We start from the raw sequence: 17,737 nt of genomic DNA, 5'->3' as shown, positions 1-17,737 counted from the left end.
GTCAGATCTGCAGTGAAGAGTATCAGCGCATTCTCTTTTTTTTCTGTTTTCTCCCCAATTTCGTGACATCCAATTGGTAGTTACAATCTTCTCTCAGATCGAGAGCCATGTGTCCTCTGAAACAAGACCCTGCCAAGCCGCACTGCTTCTTGACACACTGCTCGCTTAACCCGGAAGTCAGCCGCACCAATGTGTCAGCGGAAACACCGTCCAACTGACAACCGAAGTCAGCTTGCAGGTGCCCGGCCTCACAAAGAGTCGCTAGAGCACAATGACACAAGGAAATCCCGGCCGGCTCAAACCCTCCCCTAACCCGGACGACGCTGGGCCAATTGTGAGCCGCCCTGTGATTCTCCCGGTCACGGCTGGCTGTGACACAGCCTGGGATAAACCCGAGGCTGTAGTGTCGCCTCAGCACTGAGATGCAGTGTCTTAGACCCCGAGGCTGTAGTGTCGCCTCAGCACTGAGATGCAGTGCCTTAGACCCCGAGGCTGTAGTGTCGCCTCAGCACTGAGATGCAGTGCCTTAGACACCGAGGCTGTAGTGTCGCCTCAGCCCTGAGATGCAGTGCCTTAGACCCCTAGGCTGTAGTGTCGCCTCAGCCCTGAGATGCAGTGCCTTAGACCCCGAGGCTGTAGTGTCGCCTCAGCCCTGAGATGCAGTGCCTTAGACCCCTAGGCTGTAGTGTCGCCTCAGCCCTGAGATGCAGTGCCTTAGACCCCGAGGCTGTAGTGTCGCCTCAGCCCTGAGATGCAGTGTCTTAGACCCCGAGGCTGTAGTGTCGCCTCAGCACTGAGATGCAGTCTCTTAGACCCCGAGGCTGTAGTGTCGCCTCAGCACTGAGATGCAGTGTCTTAGACCCCGAGGCTGTAGTGTGGCCTCAGCACTGAGATGCAATGCCTTAGACCGCTGCACCACTCGGGAGGCCTTAGCGCATTACATCTTTATCAATTTGAGATTTGAAAAGAAAACTAGAAAATTACGTTAAGTATTTCCTTGGTACTAGTTGAAGAAATGTGTGTCAGTTATAGCTTAGAAAGCAAATCGATATCCTAAGTTTTCTGGCATTTCATGACACTTACTGTAAGCATAAAAAGAGAAGAAAATAAATTAACAATTGGCACAATGTGGGCATGCAGGATAAGACAACAGTAACACACAGTAAAATATCTTTAACACTCATAATCGACCAAAAATGTCTCGTTGTCCATGTCAAATGTCTCAACTGCTCACATTTACTTACCAATTACAATGGAGCACACACGAGTGGTAGCAAAGGCATATTTGTTCGTCTGTCCCTTCATATTAGGACATTAATTCATTGGTCATAAATCTAAAAGAATTTAAGAAAGAGGATATCAAAAGTAGACAGTAGTTGGATAATATCTTTTTTTTTTTACTGATCTCTAAATGGTAAAGTTTTTCTTTACCTAATACCTAATACTGTTTCTAAACACACCGTTCCATAATCCTGAGGACATTGTCCTGTACAGAGATTGCCAAGCTTTCCTCAATTGGGGGATGCAAAAATGTAAGTATGTGCAAAGAGACAAAATATTATATTTTTCCAAAGTTATGGTGTCTGTTTTATCATTCCTGCAACCAGTGGCGGATTTAGGTATAGGCGATATAGGCAGTCGCACATCTTGCCGGGGTCGGCACGGGCCAGCCTAATTTTTTTTATTTTTAAATCGGACTGATGACATTTGTGCGATTGGTTTTCTATCGCTTATTTGCATTTCACGTCAATTATGAATTGGTTTAGTCTCGACTCTTGGTTGACAGTGTTGGGGGATGGGTAATGTATTGATGCTCGAGTGTCAAATCCACACAAACTTTTGGTATTTCTGAGTCTTATTTTTGTATATACTTTTATATTTATACAGTTTTAAATGTCTGAATAATTATGTCTGAATAAAAATTACATTTAGTGCCGAACAGCGATTTTCTTTTGTTAGCGGGGGTGTAATTGGCAAGTCTCTTCTCTGCAACTGCGCATCTGTGTGAGTTTGAGTGAGCGACAGGGAGAATGAGTAAGAGAGAAAGTGGAGGTGTCTGTTGAATCAGGACACATGGGTTTTGCACCTGAAAAAAAAAGGCGAGTTAAAATATATTATTAGAAGTGGTGCTATTTCAATTGAATATACTTACACTATGATCAGGCAAGCATGGTCAGCTGAATAGGATGTCTCGTGGGGAATCCAGTCTCAGTGAGACCTGATGCAGAGAAAAACAAACATTAATGATCATCAGCATAGCTAGTACAAACCTAGCTCTTACCAAGCCGGTTAGTAGGAATCAATACACATTGAAGATCAGAGTATCAAAGAGAAAAAAGTGACATTTCGCACACAGAACTTTCCGTTAATGACTATGGATTTGAGGAGGGGTGGTTCTGCTCTCTCCATTCCCCGGGATGTAGCAGAATAGATCACTGGTTACTGAGTGGGTGTAGAGGCCATGCATCAGGTCATTGACGTTTCAGGAACTGTAAAGTGAGAAACAAATCATGATTAACCATTACCTAAGGTCTTCACTAAGTTAGACTTAGCCTAGCAAGTACACTGACTATCGTTCCCCTCAGAAATATGTCAGTCAGGCAGACAAACTGAGATATATAGAGAGGGATGGACAGCAAAACCTTGGCTATTTACATTTCTTAGTCAGCAGGCTGGATAAATACTGTACTACTTGGCTTTGTTCTCTCCTCCATCCAAGCTAGAAGATTCCTGAAAAAATAAATAATAATAATTGAAAAAGGCTGTTGAGAAGTGTAACTTCAGAATGAGTGTTGAGGGGGAGCAGTGATATACAAAATGTATCATATTGTCAAATACAAAACACACATTCAAGGATCCTTGATGAATCAAGAAGAACTTCACATTCATATTGGGGCGTACACGTTTCAAGAACTAGGCTTGCTAACAATGTCTCACACACACACACAATCAATGTTTCCTGTATTTGTATTAATCAACCACACACTCACAAAGCTAGAATGACACAATGTTGACATGATGAGAATCTTTTCTATAAGTTATTGTGATCATTATCGCTCTCCGTCACACATGCACAACACACACAACATTGTCATGTCAACGTTGTCATGCTAGCTATCTAAAGCTATTGTGATCATCATCTCTCCCTGTCTCTCACACAGAGACAGAGAGAGAACACACACACACATTAACTAAACAGATAGTATCAAAATGTCAAAACGTTAGCTAGCTATAACAGGTAAACGTGCCATGTCCATGGAGGACTAGCCAGAGAGCTAATGTTAGCTAACTAAAATGAGCTATCTAGCAAAACGTTCCTTGACGTTTTTCTCCCCAACAAATCGCTGCTTTACACTCTAAAAAGAAAAGGTCCCTGGACTATCCTTTAGGGGTTCTTCATAGTTAAACTGTGGGGGAACCCCTATAAGTTCTTCAAATAACCCTTTTAATGTATCCTCAAAGAACCTTTTGGGGTTCATTTTTTAACTACCCCCCCCCCCCCCCCCCCCCCCGTCTCCTATTATTAATAATGTTAACAATACACATAACAATAACACAATGTTTTAGTTCTCAGTGTTTATGATTTTCGTAGCAAAGCAGAATAATAAAATCTAAATGAGGTAAACTCCCAGCAGAGCCCCAAGTCCGATGGATATATCCTCTGGCGTGTTGATGTTAATGTGTTGATGTTCTCCGTATCCACAGCCAGAATTAATTTGCAGTGCATTGTGATCGAACAGGTTTCCTGTTATATTCATCAGAGGTGTAGGGAGGGTGAAGTCCCAAAAAATAGTACTTATACAGATGATTAACTTAACATGCACACAACAGAATTCATAGCTTGGTTTTTGTGTTGAATGTGAATGAAAAAAAACTGTTTTGATAATGACGTATGGGATATTTATTGTAATGGTAAGGGAGGACGATGGTAAATGCGAACTGCATAACATACCAATAGACATACCTTTGTCAAAAGCGAGCTGTTCAGTCATCTGCACGCAGTACAGCCAGCCTTCAACATATTCTTATAGCATACATATTCTTACCTCTTGATATCCATTGAATTGTGTCCATTTTCTGTTTTAGAAAGATTGGCACACATATGAAAAGACAGATGGTATTATCATAAAACAATATAAATTTAGATCATACAAGGGACAAACCTTAAATTGAGATCTTCACATTTTTCAGTGTCCTTTCAAATCGAAATGTTTCAGTTGGGCAGTTAGATTCCTGCAAGAACCCCCAACTAAGAAGGTTCCTCAATGAACCCCACCTCCTATGGGGTTCTTCGAAGAACCTTTTAGGAGCCATTTTCAGTGCTAAGAACCCTAAGATTCTTCAAAGAACTTTGAGGATCTTAGAAGAACGCATGTTGAGTGTAATAAAAACCTAAATGGCCTTACTCCTCAAAATGTATTGAGCTGTATAAGCTGAAGTGGATTCGGCCCGATTACCATTAGCCGGAGCCCAGAGTAATATGATTCTGCCGGACTCTGGAAATTCTCAGCCCGCATGAAGCCACCCAAGTCCATTCCGAGTCCCCTGTATCTCAAACGGAATACGCCAGAGCCCAGCGTGTTGACTGGGTACAGCATGCCATGACACCCTAACCCGGCTTGGTGCGCTCTGCCTGCTGTTGTTTACCACGTGTGCTAAGCTGAATCATGCAAACCCTGTTGAAAAAGAACATTACTCAAATTGTAATAATTGTAATGGTTCTTGTGTCTTATATGCAATGGGTGCATGAACCACAAACACTATGAACATGTTTATATAGATTGGTGTCTATTAATTGAGTAGTATTTAGATAACTGATCAGTAGTTCAATCAGATTTCAACCAAAAACAGATATCAACCAAAATAAGACGTATTTTTCATGGCGTCAAATATACATAATGAAAAACTTGTCGGGTTATAAGACGTCTCGACCAGAAGTAAAAGACATCTTTATCAGGTCGTATGCCCACTGGGTGAGGGGCAGAGTAGTGTCATGACGCTGGCCTGGAGGTAGGTTTATGACAGTCATAAATAACTCTCCCCCCCCTTTTTTTCCTCTCTCTACCCTACTGATGTGACTATTGAAAATCCCTTGGTTAACATAGAGATTCTGTGAACATCAGAAGGTGGGGGGAAATGAACCATATTTTGGTAATCCGACCAGTTGAACATATGCGTTGGTACTTAATGAATATGATGTCAGTTCGGTTGTCATCTGAAACATTCTCATCAATGATAGTATGACATAAATGGTACAGTGGAAAGTCTACACATTATAGTTATCAGATTCACATGGAATTGTTGTGCAATTTAAATGTTTGAATATAAAATTATTGGTGAAAAGATTAAATGTAATTTTAGCTTCCATGAGAGATTTGGGTTTTCATAAGGTTAGGGCTCTGCTCAATCAGTGGCCCGCCCCTGTGAAGGCACATGGGTTATAAAACTATGAAAACACACCCTTCTCCCTATACTATATAAGCCCTTGAAGAAAATGTAACCTCCTGTTCGGAGGACGACGGTCCATACGTTAAAAAGGACTAACATGTCAACTACAGAACTAAGCCAACCTCAGCGTGAGCTTTGGTTGTGAATGGTATGAACTTTGAACTCTTATTCACTAAAGAAGTGAGACATTCTAGCCGTTGAGTTAGCAACAGCAGCTAAAAACGTGGGCTAGGAAAGGACAGAGTATCCCGCCTACCACCCAACGACCACACTACAATGTTTCCCGTTTACCACCAGAGACACTCTTCAAAGAACTCTGTTGGGCAACACGGCCTTCCATCTACCACCAACCTATTGAAGCGCAGCTCAGAGTAAATATTTATTGCATTTTCCTTTTCCAAATGGGCGGTAATTTATAATGCATAGGATATTGTATTTACGATAGCACAGCTTCTCCCTTTTTCCTCAGTATTCCCACTCTTTCACTCAAACCCAACCCATTTTCCTTTGTGTAACCAGCTGTCATATCTGTTCCGTCTGCTAGGGACGTTTTCCTTTATGACATTGTATTTAAGGTATGATTCATTCTGTGTATATGTAATTCTGTGTGATTAGTTTGGTATTTAGTAAATAAATAATTAAACCCACTTTTGTATTGCTGATTCAACTTTTTAGCCAGGGTTTGTGAAGATAACCAATAATTGACAACTTTCAGATGAGACTGAAATAAGGTGACGAGTAATATTGACTGCTATTGATGTAAAATATTACTAGGTCTTTAAGAGTTTTTTCGGAAGATAACAGCTCGGTGCCCCAACTTTCTAGTTAATTACATTTACATGATTAGCTCAATCAAGTAATATTAATTACAGAGAAAGGATTGTATAGAATAGCATGTCATATCACTTAATCCGGCATAGCCAAAGACACGACGGTAGTAAGTAACTGAACAGATTTTTTTGAACAATATATTTGTGAAACAGGAAAATGTACACATTTACGTCGGATTTAAAACATAATCCATTAATTATATAATATATATATATTTTTTAAAATGTTTTTGGGACCAATCACAAGAGGGGCACCGCTGCTCAGTGGTTGAACTTGACATTTTTGCCAACCTGTGAGATCAAAATCTTGCCAATATAAGTAGGCTAGTAGTCCTAAGGAATATAATAGTATAGAATTCTCTCAAGAAATTATTAGTATGGTACAACATTTAATTTCATGTTCCTTAAGGCCTTGCTAATGTTTTAATGGGCTACTATGATAAAGTAAGACAGTGGAAACAATAGCCTTTTGGCATTTCACAAGTTTATCCTTCAACAATCATTAAATTGTTGAAGTGACCCATCAAATATAGCCTACAGAGCCTTTGAATAATATGGTTTATTTAGGCTACTCCTGAGAAGTGACAGAACTATTGACAATGTAAAGTCATCAAAATGTAATGACCATCCATGAGAGAGTAGTTTATGTCAAACACTGGACTAGATTCAGCAGTTCACCTCATTCAGATAAGTCTAGAAACCACACTGGACAGGACTAAGATGAAACAGTTATCTAGCTGACAGACGGCTGACAGGGATCTTGACTGAGTTGTCTTCAGCCAGGCTGAGTACTTGCTGGCCATAGTATACACTCCGGGTCTTTTAGGCAATCCGCAGGCATCCCCAAAACTTGTCACGCCAACAATGTAGAATTTTTCCTGATCCTCACTGAAGCACTGGAGTGGACCTCCACTGTCTCCCTTCAAAATGCAGTGAAAACAGAGTATGTTTATGGTATTATCATGGTGAACACAAGTTTATTCAATGGAACCCTATTTTCCATGAGCTCTGGTCAAAAGTAGTGCAGTATAAAGGGAATTGGGTGCCATTTTGGACACAGACATAATGGCCACCTCACCTGACATGTGTCGACCCCCCCGGTCTCAAAGCCAGCACAGATCATGCCATTCTTGATGTAACCGTTGTACCAGTCGATCTGGTTACAAGTATTTTGCTCAAACAGCTCCACCTCAGCTTCTTGCAGTATGTCCATTGGCTTTCCTAAAGAGATACCAGACACACATTGTTCCAAGATGGCGTAGCAGTAAGACGTGTGTGTTTGTCTTTGTCTTACCCTGCGTTTTATCCTGTGTAAATAGCAATAGTCTTTTCGTATACATCTTAATCTCACTTTCTATCTACGAACTAAATATACTTTCCTGCAACCCACCTCACCCAATGTGGTACGGATCTGCTATTTTTATTCCTGGCCGTGGACCTTCTATCAGGAGCTAGCCAGCTAACTAGCTACTAGTCTTTGTTAGCCACGGCTAGCGGTATTCACTTTTTTCTCGGTCATCAGCCAGCCAGCCAGCCTTAGCTCAGACAACACCTGCCTGTCTGCACAGAGCGATATCAACCCAGAGCATATTTGACTGCTTCTATCTACCACATCACCAGATTCCTGGCGCTCTGGATCATTACAACGGATCATCGCAGCTAGCTGGCTGCAAATAAGTGGCTACTGTTAACTAATGCATCTGTCCCGAAGAAAGCACCAGCTAGCCTCGAGCTAGGCCCACATACCAGCTAATTCTAGGGCTACAATACCTCCTTTGCCAATTGGCCTGGACTCTTTGTCGACAAGGAGCCCCGCTGATCCATCACGACTGGACTGCCGACGTGATTGCCCGATGTGGTCTCAACGGGCTATTATGTTACGATGTCGCCGAAGAACCATCTACTAGCCCAGGCCCGCTAGCTTTTATGAACTCTGTGTCCTCTGCTCGCCTAGCGTAGTAGTGACTACCAAACGACACCCTGACTCACCTATTGTTGCTCTTTTGACCCTATGATCACTCGGCTACACAATTGATTGGCTCAATTGGCTTAACTGGTGCCTCCAGAGACAAGACCTCTCTCATCGTCACTGTACTCGCAACTTACCATACCATTGTTGGTACATTATGCCTTGAATCTATTCTACCACGCCCATAAATCTGCTCCTTTTATTCTCTGTCCCCAACGCACAAGACGACCAGTTCTTATAACCTTTAGCCGTACCCTTATCCTACTCCTTCACTGTTCATCTGGTGAAGTAGAGGTTAACCCAGGCCCTGTAGCCCCCAGTTCCGCTCCTATTCCCCAGGCACTATCATTTGTTGACTTCTGTAACCGTAAAAGCCTTGGTTTCATGCATGTTAACATCAGAAGCCTCATCCCTAAGTTTGTTTTATTCACTGCTTTAGCACACTCCACCTACCCTGATGTCCTAGCCGTGTCTGAATCCTGGCTTAGGAAGGCCACCAAAAATTCCATCCCCAACTACAACATTTTCTGCCAAGATAGAACTTCCAAAGTGGTGGTGTTGCAATATACTGCAGAGTTATGTCATGCTATCCTGCTATCTGCTCAAACAGTTTGAGCTTCTACTTTTAAAAATCCACCTTTCCAGAAATAACTCTCTCATTGTTGCCGCTTGTTACAGAGCCCCCTCAGCCCTCAGGTGTGCCCTGAACCACCACGTGTGCCCTGAACACTACATGTGAATTAATTGCCCCACATTTATCTTCAGAGTTTGTACTGTTAGGTGACATAAACTGGGATATGCTTAACACCCCGGCCTTCCTACAATCTAAGCTAGATACCCTCAATCTTACAGAAATGATCAAGGACCCTACCAGGTACAACCCTGAATCCGTAAACACGGGTATCCTCGTAGATATCCTCCTGACCAACCTGCCCTCTAAATACACCTCTGCTGTCTTCAACCAGGATCTCGGTGATCACTGCCTCATTGCCTGTGTCCGTAATGGCTCCGCGGTCAAACGACCACCCCTCATCACCTCAAACGCTCCCTTAAAACACTTCTTCAAGCAAGCCTTTCTAATCGACCTGGCCCGGGTATTCTGGAAAGATACCTCATTCCATCAGTAGAGGATGCCTGGTTATTCTTCAAAAGTGCTTTCCTCACCATCTTAAATAAGCCTGCCCCATTCAGAAAATGTAGAACGAAGAACAGATATAGCCCTTGGTTCACTCCAGACTTGTTTGCCCTTGACCAGCACAAAAACATCCTGTGGCGTACTGCATTAGCATCGAATAGCCCCACGATATGCAACTTTTCAGGGAAGTTAGGAACAAATAGACACACGCAGTTAGGAAACAAAGGCTAGATTTTTCAAGCAGAAATTTGCATCCTGTAGCTCTAACTCCAAAAACTTCTGGGACACTAAAGTCCATGGAGAATAAGAGCACCTCCCAGCTGCCCACTGCACTGAGGCTAGGAAACACTGTCACCACTGATAAATCTACAATAATTTCAATAAGCATTTTTCTACGGCTGGCCATGCTTTCCACCTGGCTATCCCTACACCGGTCAACAGCTCTGTACCCCCCACAGCAACTTGCCCAAGCCTCCCCATTTCTCCTTCACCTAAATCCAGATAGCTGATGTTCTGAAAGTGCTGCAAAATCTGAACCCCTACAAATCAGCCGGGCAAGATAATCTGGACCCTTTCTAAAATGACCTGCTGCAATTGTTGCAACCCCTATTGCTAGCCTGTTAAACCTCTCTTTCGTATCGTCTGAGATCCCTAAAGATTGGAAAGCTGCCGCGTTCATCCCCCTCTTCAAAGGAGGAGACACTCTAGACCCAAATTCTTACAGACCTATATCTATCCTACCCTGCCTTTCTAAGGTCTTCGAAAGCCAAGTCAACAAACAGATCACCGACCTTTTCGAATCCCACCGTACCTTCTCCGCTATGCAATCTGGTTTCCGAGCAGGTCATGGGTGCACCTCAGCCACACTCAAGGTCCTAAAAGATATCATAACCGCCATCGATAAAAGACAATACTGTGCAGCCGTCTTCGTCGACCTGGCCAAGGCTTTCGACTCTGTCAATCACTGCATTCTTATCGGCAAACTCTACAGCCTTGGTTTCTCAAATGACTGTATACATCATTGATGTCGCTCTTGCTGCTGGTGATTCTCGGATCCACCTCTACGCAGATGACGCCATTCTGTATAATTCTGTCCCTTCTTTGGACACTGTGCTAACAGACCTCCAGATGAGCTTCAAAGCCATACAATACTCCTTCAGTGGCCTCCAACTGCAAGTAAAACAAAATGCCTGCTCTTCAACCGATCGCTGCCCGCACCCGCTCGCCCGTCTAACATCACTACTCTGGACCTTTTCTGACTTAGAATATGTGGACAACTACAAATACCTAGCTGTCTGGTTAGACTGTAAACGCTCCTTCCAGACTCACATTAAGCATGTCCAGTCCAAAATTAAATCTAGAACCAGTTTCCAATTTCGCAACAAGCATTCCTTTTGCCACTATGGCCAATTTATTGCCGTACCTCCCTATTCTTACTACATTTGCACACACTGTATAGATTTTTCTATTGTGTTATTGACTGTACGTTTGTTTATCCCATGTGTAACTCTGTGTTGTTTGTGTCGTACTGCTTTGCTTTATCTTGGCCAGGTCGCAATTGTACTGTAATTGAGAACTTGTTCTCAACTGGCCTACCTGGTTAAATAAAGGTGTTCTCAACTGGCCTACCTGGTTAAATAAAGGTGTTCTCAACTGGCCTACCTGGTTAAATAAAGGTGTTCTCAACTGGCCTACCTGGTTAAATAAAGGTGAAATAAAAATAAATAAACATGCTGTATTCATCTACTGCTAAATTCAACATTCAGCACTGTTATACCCTTATAGCCTGGTCCCAGAAATGTTTGTGCAATCACAATGGCACAAACAAACTGGTACCCAGGCTAAGGCTTTTAACACCTAAACTTATCTTCATTCAGGGGTGCTGCACTGTGGCTGAACCTCCTCTCAAATGGATGTGTTTGTGTTATACGGGGGGTTGAGAGCAGAGCAAGAGGCCAGTTTCCAATGTTACAGTTTGATTAATAATGGTTGTATTGTATCATATTGTATTGTCATTTCCTAATAGAGCCCACACAAACCTTTGAAAGAAGTGCTGCCCCAACCACTGATGAAACACTGGTTGAGGTTTAAGTTGAACTCCTCCATCTCGTCTTCCACTGTACAGACAGGCTGGACAAAGTCTGTGTACTCCAGTGGAGAGCTGAGACGCAGAAGAGCTATGTCGTTGGAGTAGCTGGGGTGGTGGAACTTCTCATGGGCTCTGACCTCCACAACATAGCGGCGCTGGGAGTACTTCCCTGGTTCTGTTAGCACGTTGAGTCCTGCCACCACGCGCAGACTGGACCTCCTATGGGGTCTGGGTACAGCAAAAGCAGTTGGGGCGTTAAACAACAGAAATTATTATTTTGAGTAGAAGAGTATCAGCAGCTTTTTCAATTGTTTACTGACTAGAAGGAAAAATGCATTATTGAAGGATGCGAAAGTATGTATCTGTCACTGCAATGTAATTTCTAAGTTAAATAATTTTGTCTTATTAAGCCTATAAGCAATTGAAGAAAATGTTTTTTTATCAGTGACACTTTCAATGTTGTATCTCAAGTGATTCTACCTGTTTGGCTTTATCTTTTTGCATGTATGATTAGGCATGGTGATGGCTGGGTAGCCTATGTAGATTTAATATAGGCTATTCATGTGATTTATTTCTTGTTGGTTATATAGATGACTCACGGAACGATAGTGAAGCAGTGTGCAGCGGTGAGCACCCAGAGGCTGTTGAGGATGGTCCCGCCACAGAGGTGCCAGGACCTCACCTGCACGCTGACCTGCCAAGGCCATGCACCCAAAGGTGCATTGCGCCCTCCAACAACACGTGACCCTCCTGGAGCGTCCGCCAATGGCCGCTGTCCGCATGCTGTCATCACCATCGCAGAATAATGGAAGTGTAGAATGTAAATTTAAGTTTCAATTGAAAGTTATGCAGGTCACGCATGCGCACTAATGATCACATATGAAACTGATTATCACAGTAGGCCGAGTATGGCAAACGTAAACACCATTTACTCTGCTTTTCATAATCGATGTAAGGTCAATATCAAAGTAAACATATACTGATTAAAACACCTGGTTTTCTGATTAAAACACCTGGTTTCGAATTATTAGGACATGTGAACGACTTAATCCGCGTTCCAGCGATATATTTAATCTGCGCATGTGCCAGCCCGTAGCACAAGCCTCCCTCAATAGGCTGGAATCAGCCTTCGCTTATTGGCAACATTTAGCGCGCCCGTTGCGCACAATTCTTTTCATTATATATCTGGTATTGATCTAGGACTTACTTCCTTGTGCCGAAACTTCAGATAACAATACACTTATGGACAGGGCACATTGTAAAACGATTCCAAATGTCCTAAAGTCCATCTTTATGTGAGGAAAATATAGGTGGACTAAACTGGCAGGTGGATTGGTGGATCTCCAAACATTGATTGATTCATTCATGTATTGTTCCAAAGCAAAGACTTGTCGGCTTTGTGACGTAATAAAAAGTTTGGTCACCTTTTTTTTACTGTAGGCTGTGTGTGAGGTCACTTATCAATAACTAGGGACTGGGATAATGTTGATACCGCCTATCATAGGCTACAATATAATTTCAGATTTTGCATATAATTATTTGCAACGAATTTTAGGCCCGATTTACGCAGTGTCTCATGTCATCAATGTAGCCCACATCAGTAGCCTAATGATCACTTACAGACAGTAAAACATTATTGTATGCCAACAACTCATTAGGCTACATTGGCCACGATGTAGGTCTACAGTAGCCTAAACGGCATATCATAAATCTTACAAGACTGGAAAAAGTGCTCCACAATGGTCAGCTGATATGGCTCATTCAGTTGCTGTGCCTGTGCTGAACGCCCTACAGGCTAGTATTTTTTAACTATTTCACCTCTTGTCGAGGTATTTGAACAAAAGTTAGATAACAATTCACCTCTTTATTGTGTTAACATGTACAGTAGGCCTGTTTTTGACGCACAAATGAATGGTGGTGGTGGTCACTGATTTCCTCAGTAAAATGCATTTGCCGACACTCCCTTATATTTCTGCTGAGTGTCATCAATTATGCAGCCAGAGTAGCTGCAAGCACTGAGGCAGCAGCAACAATATGGCGACAATCCCAGTTTCTTCCGAATCTTTTCGACATCTGCAGTAGAGCAACGTCTTTCTGGGTTCCTTGTAATGCTTATAAAGTAGGTCAATTCTTAGCTTTTTCTAAAATGGTTGCATGTTTTGATGAATTGGTTGGTTCTATAGTCTGTCAAAAACCTGATAAAAATGTCGCAGAGCTGCTCTCTGACCAGCATCTTCTTTTTTTGCTTGAATTAGCTGCCTGCCTTAGCCTCAACCTGATTCCCGTTATATTTAAGCTTAATAGATATATTGCTAATATCCTTCACTGAGCTAGCCATAATATTGTTCAGACAAGTAGGAAAAATTATAAGGAGAAGAGGATGGCCACAATTTTGACAGCTTCAAAAACTCAACGATTTTATTTTTTTATTTTTTATTATGATTATCAAACAACAATATATGATTTTGTGCTTAAATTTAATTTAATTTCGTGGTAGTTATGACACGCTGCAAATATTGTCCAAACGAATGTATGGTAATGGGCGTCAGTAGCCTGACGAGATCATTCTCTCCCCCACCTTCCCCCCAAAATGCTCATCCATCTAATCGAGCCTATTCTAACATGTTGGGGTGTTTTCTGTGGTGCCAGAGCCTTTGAAACTATGCTGCTATCCTCCACGAGTCTTTTTCATCAACCTTTCATCTCAAAATTGATCATCAAAGCAAGAACCTTACAACCATTGTAATTTCGTTGCATACACATAGCCTGGTATCGATCAGGTGGTCGACATGGCTTTACGGGTGTGGTAGCCTACACATCTCCTTCCTTCAATTGGAGCCGAGTTTCCTGAGTCTACCATGTTGATGGCGATAAGGTAGGACTATGTATTCGAGATGGGAAATTTTGCACGGTGGGAAAATATAACAGCCTAAAAGCCTAACATAGAAACCACCCACTGCAGCATTTCGTTGTGTTTCTTAGGCTGTGATGCGCCGCACTTTTGGGTAGGCTGGTGCTAAACGCGTACATTGCAATATCTGTGCACGATGGTTAATTTGTCGTATTATGTACAGTAAGTCTACAAACCGACTTTGTGATAAGATTGGCAACGGTAGAATGATCGATATAAAAACACATGTTTTGTTATACATCAAAACATTCAGTGGTACTCGATTGCCGGTGTTAAGCGTATTACTCCTCCCGTGAAAATCAGATTAGATAACAACGATACACTGAACTAGTGTGCACGTCTTTGGCAGGAAGATTGTTGTCATTGAGTTTGTAGTAAACAATAGTAGCCTGAAATTGATAGGGCCATCGACTGCCAGGAATATGGCAGGTTCTGGTGCAACACACTGAGATCTGCCTGCTTCATTACAGAATATAGATTGCCATTTGCCATCATACCATGCCGCCGAATGTGTATGCCAGGCTATATTTGGAAAATGTTTGTCATTATGTGAAGTAAGGACATTTGTAGTAGCCTAAGGCCATTTGGCCACGGGTTTACCTGTGAGACATCGTCGTTAACAGTAAGAGCTGCATGGCGCTTTCTGTATACTCTGTCTGAGATGGTTACATAAAACTGGGCCGGTGCACCGCCACCCGATGAAAGAAAATGACAGAAAATGTGTTCATTTCGTATTATGTATTATGTCCCACAAGCAAGAATAGAATATGAGGTATGGTGGCTATCGAAGTTATGCTGATGCATAGACTAGCCTAATCTTACATTAGCCAGTGTGGTAACATTTACGTAGGTAAGTAAACGCTGTAGCCTAAAAAAACATGTGCATTTTGATATTGCTTGTGTTTGTTTAATCAACGGAACACATTCCATTATCGGATTATACGACACCTGCAGCCCCATATCTCTGTTAGTATTAATGTAGCCTATGACTTTAGACTCATGGCCTGCATCCTAAAATCAATTTCTGCCCAAATATCTTGTCCTGTTATCATTGTCCTGTCCTTGTCCTGTTATAATCTCCACCCGGCACAGCCAGAAGAGGACTGGCCACCCCACATAGCCTGGTTCCTCTCTAGGTTTCTTCCTAGGTATTGGCCTTTCTAGGGAGTTTTTCCTAGCCACCGTGCTTCTACACCTGCATTGCTTGCTGTTTGGGGTTTTAGGCTGGGTTTCTGTACAGCACTTTGAGATATCAGCTGATGTACGAAGGGCTATATAAATACATTTGATTTGATTTGATTAACGCCCCAATACAATACTGTTTCGGAGTAAAGCAATCAAAGAAAAATAGTGTGCATGTTGATTTTGCATTCAAAAGGCTTTTTTTTTTTTACAATATTTTTGAGCCACTACTCTCGCTTGCCTCTCGATCTTGTGGTGCTGAAATGGACAGCGCCCGTGAGCAGCGCGAGACGAGGGAGAGAAAACTTCATTCCAGTCCCTTTCCCCTTCTTTCTCTTATCTCTGATTTTAGGCTGCAATATTGTTGCTATTCTAGCCCGTTAGAAGTGTTTCGGGCTGCCTGTAAGGTTGGTTACGTTGTCAATCCCTGTATTTAGTTATATTGTGTCAATGCAAACAACACAGTTATAAAACAAGCTCTACAGTGAACGAGCATTTAGTGTGAGGACAAAACACTGACATTTACGTTTTTATCGTTGGTTGAATTTAATATTTAATTTTAAATCGTGAGATTTATACAACGTTATTCATTGCAATATGTTAGCGGGACGTTTCGATATTTGCCGGTTTATACATGATAAATGATAGGCCCATTTTGGATGTAGGGCTCATCCTCCCTGACCGTCTTGGTTCAGAGGTTAGATGAACCCTCTACATAATATGTAGGCCATAGAATGCATCATTTGTAGTTTGTGTGAATTGTCCTTATACGAGTATACCAGAACCTGTACTCTGGACAGCTTGATGACATGAGCTTGAGAATCACAAAAAACGTTAAGAATATTGACTTAAAATATTGATGACGGGCAGTTTGTGTGTGTGTGTGTGTGTGTGTGTGTGTGTGTGTGTGTGTGTGTGTGTGTGTGTGTGTGTGTGTGTGTGTGTGTGTGTGTGTGTGTGTGCCTGTGAGAGAGAGAAAGAAATTGCACGTTGACTGAAGTCATATTGTAGAGAAACTTTGTATGTTGTTGAATAGTGATTGTGGTCATGTTTAGAAATGGTCTTTGGACAGATGCCCCAACATGATTATGTACTATTACAGTTACACATCCCATAGGTCTCTTTTTTCCTCTGCTGGCACAGAGATTCATGACACGGCACATTTCTATACTACCACTTTACTACTGTACTATTACCATAATACTGTTGTATTTTATACATTTTGCCAAGCATGGTTAGCATGGAGTGTGATAGTGAAAACTTGCCATTATAGAAGCAGATGGTAAGCAAAAAGGCAAACATTCTAATCCTATGCTTGCCATACCTAAACAATATTAGTGTTTTATACTGCACTCTTAGAAAAACACGGTTCTATCTAGAACCTAAAAGGGTTCTTCGGCTGTCCCCATAGGAGAACCCTTTGAATAACCTTTTTTTCCCAGGTAGAACCCTTTCCACAGAAGGTTCTATATGGAACCCAATAGGGTTCTACCCAGAACCAAGAAGGGTTTTTCTAAGAGTGTGATGGTAATGATAATATCTTTTCAGCATTCATTTTTGTTACAGTAAGAGCAGCGCCTCGCCGCTTTCTAAAGATCTAACTTAACTGAATATACAGTACCAGTCAAAAGTTTGGACACACCTACTCATTCCAGGCTTTTTCTTCATTGTTTATATTCTCTACATTGTAGAATAATAGTGAAGATCTCAAAACTATGAAATAACCCATATGGAATCATGTAATAACCAAAATAGTGTTAAACAAATCAAAATATATTTTTTACTTTAGATTCTTCAAAGTAGCCACCCTATGCATTGATGATAGCTTTGCACACTCTTGGCATTCTCTCAACCAGTTTCACCTGGAGGGCTTTTCCAACAGTCTTGAAGGAGTTCCCACATGCTGAGCACTTGTTGGCTGCTTTTCCTTCACTCTTCGGTCCAACTCATCCCAAACCATCTCAATTGGGTTGAGGTTGGGTGATTGTGGAGGCCAGGCCATCTGATGCGGCACTCCATCACTCTCCTTCTTGGTCAAATAGCCCTTACACAGCCTGGAGGTGTGTTGGGTCATTGTCCTGTTGAAAAACAAATTATAGTCCCACTAAGCGCAAACCAGATGGAACGGCTTATTGCTGCAGAATGCTGTGGTAGCCATGCTGGTTAAGTGTGG

The 17,737-nt window shown here is 42.0% G+C and overlaps 2 protein-coding genes across 2 annotated transcripts in view; one reads left to right on the top strand and one right to left on the bottom strand.

Annotated features, from left to right (window-relative positions):
* Positions 1-6,822: 6,822 nt before the first annotated feature.
* LOC109907108 (acrosin) lies at positions 6,823-12,477 on the bottom strand. Its single transcript, XM_020504889.2, has 4 exons — positions 12,071-12,477; positions 11,422-11,699; positions 7,357-7,499; positions 6,823-7,198 (listed from the first exon to the last, which is right to left on the bottom strand). The coding sequence occupies exons 1-4, from the start codon at positions 12,265-12,267 to the stop codon at positions 6,962-6,964; spliced, it is 855 nt and encodes a 284-aa protein (XP_020360478.1). The 5' UTR covers positions 12,268-12,477; the 3' UTR covers positions 6,823-6,961.
* A 999-nt stretch (positions 12,478-13,476) lies between these two features.
* The window catches only part of LOC109908334 (sodium channel protein type 8 subunit alpha-like), a 128,976-nt gene continuing 124,715 nt past the window's right edge, over positions 13,477-17,737 (top strand). The window contains exon 1 of the mRNA XM_031794668.1: positions 13,477-13,590. The gene's annotated coding sequence lies outside the window, so the exon portion shown is untranslated. The remainder of the gene's footprint in view (positions 13,591-17,737) is intronic.

This window comes from Oncorhynchus kisutch, linkage group LG17 (genome assembly GCF_002021735.2).
Source record: "Oncorhynchus kisutch isolate 150728-3 linkage group LG17, Okis_V2, whole genome shotgun sequence".
Taxonomy (NCBI): domain Eukaryota; kingdom Metazoa; phylum Chordata; class Actinopteri; order Salmoniformes; family Salmonidae; genus Oncorhynchus; species Oncorhynchus kisutch.
The sequence above is the reverse complement of the archived record's forward strand: the minus strand, read 5'-3'. Positions and strand labels throughout refer to the sequence as shown.